The sequence below is a fragment of the Plasmodium falciparum genome (genome assembly GCF_000002765.6).
Source record: "Plasmodium falciparum 3D7 genome assembly, chromosome: 11".
NCBI classification, from domain to species: Eukaryota; Apicomplexa; class Aconoidasida; order Haemosporida; family Plasmodiidae; genus Plasmodium; species Plasmodium falciparum.
The window spans coordinates 937,501-945,000 of NC_037282.1; the positions used below are offsets into that span (position 1 = coordinate 937,501).

At 18.7% G+C, this 7,500-nt stretch overlaps 3 protein-coding genes across 3 annotated transcripts in view; all 3 read left to right on the plus strand.

Annotated features, from left to right (window-relative positions):
• The window catches only part of PF3D7_1123600 (RAP protein, putative), a gene marked incomplete at both ends in the record, with an annotated part of 2,139 nt that extends 1,417 nt beyond the window's left edge, over positions 1–722 (plus strand). The window contains one exon of the mRNA XM_001347882.1: positions 1–722. This exon is cut by the window's left edge and continues 1,417 nt beyond it. Coding sequence (XP_001347918.1) covers positions 1–722 — 722 coding nt within the window.
• A 727-nt stretch (positions 723–1,449) lies between these two features.
• On the plus strand, positions 1,450–2,112 carry PF3D7_1123700 (mitochondrial ribosomal protein L37, putative; the record flags this gene model as incomplete). The annotated part of the gene is made up of 2 exons (XM_001347883.1): positions 1,450–1,767; positions 1,978–2,112. The coding sequence occupies 2 exons, from the start codon at positions 1,450–1,452 to the stop codon at positions 2,110–2,112; spliced, it is 453 nt and encodes a 150-aa protein (XP_001347919.1).
• Positions 2,113–3,026: 914 nt separating this feature from the next.
• Positions 3,027–6,833, plus strand: PF3D7_1123800 (structural maintenance of chromosomes protein 5, putative; the record flags this gene model as incomplete). The annotated part of the gene is made up of 1 exon (XM_001347884.1): positions 3,027–6,833. One exon carries the CDS (start codon positions 3,027–3,029, stop codon positions 6,831–6,833), a length of 3,807 nt encoding a protein of 1,268 aa, XP_001347920.1.
• Between the last annotated feature and the right edge of the window lie 667 nt (positions 6,834–7,500).

Here is a 7,500-nt window from a genome sequence, read left to right on the forward strand (position 1 = left end):
TATTTCATAGTTCTATATACAATAACTTGACTCTGGAACAGAGGTCATTTTTACAGTATTGTTCTCAAGATAGAAATTTGAAAAAAATAAATAAGAAGAAACATAATAAAAGTATGAGAACATTATCAAGGGTTGACCAAGTAGGAAATGAAAAGGGTGAGGTTAATTTGGGGGTTCACAATTCAGATGGTGATAATTCAGGTGATGATAATTCAGATGGTGACGGTTCAGATGATGACGATTCAGATGGTGACGGTTCAGATGATGACGATTCAGATGATGACAATTCAGATGATGACAATTCAGATGATGACGATTCAGATGATGACAATAAAAATGTCAAAATAGGAAACAAAATATGTGGTGGTTATACCTGTATGTTGCATAAAGAAGTTAGTGATTTTTTAAACAAGCTAAATATAGAACATCTTAACTCAATTAATTGTGGACCGTTTATGGTTGATATATATCATCCTTCATCAAATTATATTATAGAATTGAATGCGCATTTTCAATATTATTTCAATTCAGAAAGTTTAACTACCTTATCAAAATGGAGACATAAATTCTTATCACAAATGGGCTATAAAGTTATTCACATATCTTATCGCATATGGAATAACTTACATAATGATACGCAAAAAATGGAATATATATATAGTGTATTACCAAAGGTTATATTGGAAAGTTCCTCATATAATTCGAAATTTGGCAAAATGTAGTTATATGTTATATATATATATATATATATATATATATATATATATATGTGCACATATATATGATATTATTTTATTATTTATTATTTTATTTTATTTTATTTTTTTTGTGAATAATTTTTTATTTGATTTGTCATTTCAACTATATTTGAATATTTTGTGTATACACATTTTTAAAAAATTTAAAGTTAAACTTTATATCTTAAAAGTATAATGAATAATTATTATATCATTGTTATAATGAAAATATAAAATTTATAATTTAAAAACATTTTGTTAAATAAGTAATTATGTACATATAATATTCTTTATGCTATAACGCCGCATCATGAGGCGGAATAAAAACATGTAATGTATATTTTGCGATAGATAAAAATAAGGCACATTTCTTTTAAAAGATAAAAAAAAAAAATATAAAAAATATATATTATTTAGCTAAAATTAAAGTTATAAAGTAAATAGTGAATATATATATATATATATATATATATATATATATAATTTTTTTTTTTTTTTTTTTTTTTTTTTTTTTTTTTTTTCCTGTCACGGTCAGGTATAATTTCATCCATTTTAAAGTAGCTTTTTCTGAACATAATAATAAATAGCTACATTTAAAAAAAAACACACATATATATATATATATATATATTTAATATACATATATATAATATAGTATAACAAATATACAAATAATTTTAGAGTATCAATCAAAAAATGAAAAAGTAAAACCATGTTATCATATTACAAAAATGTTATTTCCTTTAATAATAAACGAGTAATATTTTCAATATGCTCAAGAACAATTTTTGTAAGTAAACGTAGCTTAGCTCCAAAGGTAAAACCTGGAAAAAAAGGACAAGATAAAAAAGATACAACATCAGGAAGTACTACTGAAAGCAGTGAAAAAGCTCATATTTTTAATATATACAATACTGTTGATGAAGACCATGAAATATTACCAGACCACGCATATCCAAAATGGTTATGGAAATTGGAAAAGCCCTTAAAAAGTTATGGAGAACTTGCTTTAATGTTTTTATATGGAAAGGTAATATTTAAATAAATAAAATAGTGAAGAAATAATCTTAAAATTTAGTAACCTTTTGATGAATAGTAATATGTGTATAATATATATATAAAGACTTTTATAAATTACATTTAAGGTCTCTTTTAAATGTGATAAGATATATATATATATATATATATATAATGTAATTTTTTTTTTTTTTATTTTATTATATATATATATTTTGTTTAGGATATTGAAAATGCCACTGCTCAAGATTATCATCGATTTCGTAGGTTGCATAACAAGAATTTAATTAAACTGAATAATTTAAGATTGAAAAAATCAAAACGATCAACCGTAAAACCCATATTCTGGGATCTCTAAAAGAAAGTGAAATGGCAAAATAATAACAATTCGAAGAAGTAAAAAAATAATTAATACACTGTAACAATATTATATAAACATATATATATATATATATATATATATATATATATATATATATATAATTATATACATATAGTTTGTTATTTATTTATACTTTTATTATATATATATATATATATATATATATGTTATATTTTATATTATGTTATTATACTTGTGGTGGTCAACACAAAAGAATATTTTTAATGAAGAATTATTCAGTAACTATATTGTACCTATTTAATTTTCTTCTTTTTTTAAATTATAAAACGTTACATTATTATTTTTGTTTATAAAACCTTATATTTTATGCATTATATAATTTAAAGAAAAAAAAAAAAAAAAAAAAAAAAATAAATTCATAATTATGTTTTTTTTTTTTTTTTTTTATGTTTACACATGAATTGACATAAGAATATATATTCATTATTTTTAACACTTTATTTAAAATAAGTATATCATTATAAAGTTGAAAGTTATATAATTGTATAAATATTAAAAAAAATAAAAACAAAAGGTAAATATCTGTTCAGTGGGAATTTAAATGAATAAATTATATTATTATATAATACAATATGATATAATATAATATTATTTATTTATTTTTATTTTTATTTATATTTTCATTTTTGGTTTTATTTTATTTTTTTTTTTAATTTGAAATTTTTTGACAAGATCATTTTTGTTAATACAAAATTCATTTTTATCATATTTTATCATATTTTTGGACACATATACTATAATTTTTTTATATATTTTCTTTAACAAGTTAAACACACATACATATATACATATATATATATATATATATGTTCACTTGTTAATGACAAAAAAAAAAGTAAAAATGAAGAAAATGATATAATTTGAACAGAATGAGAAATTTAAACAAGAGGAAGTTAACATGTGTCGAAAACCAAAGTTGTAAAAAAAGAAGTAGGTGTGATGTGGGAGATAAAAATGATAATGATATAATACTTAAATCAGAAAATAAAACCCGGAAGAATATTAAAATAAAAGTGGACAAAGAAAGTAAAGAAAAGAAAGGCAAAAATATTAATGATAAAGAACAAGATGATGTTATATTTATGAATGATGTGGATGGTTATAATACGGAATATTTTAAAAATTTAAAAAAAGGTGCGATCATAGAAATGACGTTATATAATTGGATGGTTTTTAGTGGTCCTATAACTCTAAGGGCTAATAAAGGAATAAATTTAATAGCTGCTGCTAATGCAAGTGGTAAATCTTCGATTGCTTGTGCTTTGGTGTTTGGTTTAGGATATAATAGTAATATATTATCTCGAAATAAAGAATTAATAAATTTTATAAAGAAAGGTGAAAAGAAGAGTTTTATAGAAATTACGTTAAAATGTGATGAAGAGAAAAAATATATATGCATAAAAAGAATTATGAATATTATAAATAATAAAGTGGAGAGTTTTTGGTTTGTTAATAATAAGAAAGAAAATTATGAAAAAATTGAAAAAATTCAAAAAGAATTCAATTTAAATTTAGATAATTTAATTACATTTATGCCTCAAGAAAATGTTAGTAAATTTTCTAGACTAAATCCAGAAGAATTATTTGAATGCACATTATTAGCTATTGATAAAAAATTATTGGATGATTATAATTATTTAAAAAAGAAGATTGAAGAAAAAAAAACTGGAGAAAATAAAATTAAAACATATGAACATGAAATTATAGAAGAAGAAAAAATTATAAATGATTTAGAAAAAAAAAAAAGCAAATATGAAAATTTAAGAATGTTATTATCGAGAATGAAATTATACAGAGTAAAGAAATCTTTGCTTTTAATTGAACACAAAAAGAAACAAGTTATAAATATAAAGGAACATATAGAATCATTGATTAAAGAAAAGGATACCCATTTTAATACCTTGAAATATTATTTGTCTGAATTAGAAAAATGTCACAAAGTTATTAATAATTTGTCAATAGAATATAGTTCAAAAAAGATAATTATTAAAGAATCACTTAATAAATATATGAAACTTAATTTAACCTTAGAAGATATGGAAAAACAAATAATTAAAGAAGAGAAAATTATGGATGACACAGTTCAAAATATATATGAAAATAAAGAGTGTATAAAAGAATTAGAAAATAAGAAAAAAAAAATAAAAGAAGAAATATACAAATTAGAAGAATTTTTTAATGAAAAAAAGGATGAAAGAATTAATAAAATATTAACAATAGAACAAAATAAAATGAATGAAAATCCTTCTATAATAAGTAAAAAAATAAAAAATATAAATAATACATTAAATGATGATAATCAATATCATAATATAAAAGAAAAAGAATTACAAAATGATTTAAAAAAAATATCTGATGAAAATAAAAAATTATTAATGAAAAAATATAATTTACAATCAGAATATAAATCTATATTAGATAAATTAAAAAAAAGAAAAAATTATAAAAATATACAAGAAGAAAAATTTCTTAATAGTATTGAATTTACATTAAGAGAAAGAATTTTAAATTATAAAAAAAATATTAAAAATATTGTAGAAACATATAATTTATTAAATAAGGAATATATAGAAAATTTAAAAAAAAAATATGATCAAACCAAATTACATAATATAAATGAATTCAATGATGAAATTGTTGATGAATTATCAAAACAAAATATAATATATGGACCTTTATGTAAATATATAAAATGTATAAAACCACAATATGATTATATTCTAGAATATTTTTTAAAGAAATATTTTAATAGTTTTCTATTAATTCAAAAAGACAACAAAGAATTATTGGAAGTCTTATATAAAAAATATAAATTATCTATTATAACGACCAATGATAAATATTCTGATATGAACAAGGATAGTATAAATGGTAACAATATAATAAATTATAATGATCGTAATAATAATAATAATAATAATAATAATAATGCGATTCCTGGATATCCTAAATTTTGCCAAGTTACTAATGAAATGAAAAAAAGAGGTGTGGAATATTTTTTATATGAACTTTTTGATAGCCCAGAAGTTGTAAAGAATAGTCTTATAAACATTGTACCTATACATATATCTTTTATTGTTAAAGGAGATACTTTAAAAAATAAGACCACAAAAGAAATTAATGAATTTAATACATTTATGATTAATGAAATATCCAAACAATTAAATGAAGAGGTTAGGAGCTTATTTTATTTTTGTGAAGATAATATACACCGTTATCGTATTAGTACATATGATAAAAATATATTTATAGAGAATTTTTCTCATATAGAAAAAAAAAAATGTAAAATATTATTTTATATGAATAAAGATGTAAAAAAAGATATAGACAATTTAATGGAAAGGAAAGAAATATGTGAAAAAGAACTTGAAGAATTACAAATACAATTTTCTGAGTTTGAAAAAATGAAAAAAGAAAAAAATGATGAATACAATAAAATAATTTTAGAAAGAAACGAAATGAATATAAAAAAAAAGAAATGTACTTTATTAAAAAATGAATTAATAAAAATAGATGAAAATTTAGATAAATATATGAAAGGGGAAAATATTATTGAAGAAAAAAAAAATATGATTCTTAAAAATATTAATTTAATAAATAAAAAAAAAATTGATATATGTGATGAATATTTATATATTTTAAAAGAACATAGTAAATATGATAAGGAATTGTTTTATATTTATCATAAATTAAATCAATGGAAGAAATATTTATCAATAATAAAAAATGAAAATATAGAAAATGAAGAAAAACATGAAAATTTAAAAAATACTATTGAAATCGAAAAAAATAAATTAAATTCTTATATATATGATATAAATGAATTAAATGGTTTATTAAAAATACAAAAAAATGAATTAAGCCAAGAAGAAATCAATACCTTAGATACTATACATTTTAATTTAGAACAAGTCGAAAATAAATTAAAAGAATGTATTATTCAAGAAAAAATATATAATAATTTAGATAGTAATAATAATAAATGTGAAGAAAAATATAATATATTATTATTATCTATAGAAAGACATAAAGAAAATGTTCAAAATAAAATAAAACAAATAGATAATTTAAAAGAAACCATATCAGAAAATGAAAAACAAATACATTTTATATTACCACAGTGGTCAAATCAAATAAATGAATATATTATTTTCCTAAATTATAATTTTGAAAAGTTTATGAATTTTATTAATCCAGAATTCTATGGAAAAATAGATCTAATCAAAAAAAATGATATATATGAAAAATGTGAATTATATATTAAAGTCAAATTTAAAAAAAACGCACCTTTCTTATTATTATCTATATCTCATCAATCAGGAGGTGAAAGATCTTTAACAACTATGTTATATATTTTATCTATACAAAAATTAACAAAAAATGGGTTCTATGTTCTAGATGAATTAAATCAAGGGTTAGATCATATTAACGAACAGAAAATTTTCCAATTACTTTCTTGCTTATCAAATCCTATTATGTATAAACAATACTTCTTACATAATTATAATTATAAATATATTCACATCGATTATTGTTCAATACCTCAATATTTTATATTAACACCACAAATTATTAAAAATATCGTTTTTAAAGATATTACTGTACATTATCTTTTTAATGGTTTTGGAGTTGTCGATAAGCAATTTGATAATTTTTACGAAAATTATATATCATGAACATCAATTTATTTTCTTACATTATACGATTCATGTTATGTATAAGATATGATATGATATGATATGTTATGTATAAGATATGATATGATATTATTTATATTATATTGTTTTTTTTTTTTTTATTTCTTTTATTTTGTTTTTTTATTTTTTTATTTTTTTATTTTTTTAAATCATCAGGGTAAGCCTATAGGAAATATAAATATTTTAAAATACTGTATATAATATATATTTATTAAAACATATTTAAAATATATGGGTAATTTTTTTTATTATCATGAAAAATTGTATGTTACATAAAAATATATGTATTAATAAATAAGCATATTTTTTAGCACGTATATAATAATATATATATATATATATATATATATATATATATATATTATAATGTAATATTAATAATATATATATATATTATAATATATTATTCATATATAGTTCTTGTTCATCCATAAATATATAAAATAAAACAAAACGTATGTCAATTTTTTTTTTTTTTTTTTTTTTTTTTTTTTTTTTTTTTTGTTTCTTTGTTTCCTTGCTTCTTTGTTTCTTTCTTTCTTGCTTTCTCACTCTATATACAAATTTAACTTTTTTATAATTTTTTTTCTTAAATATAAAACATTATAAATATAATATATAGATATTTAATTTTTTTTTTTTTTTT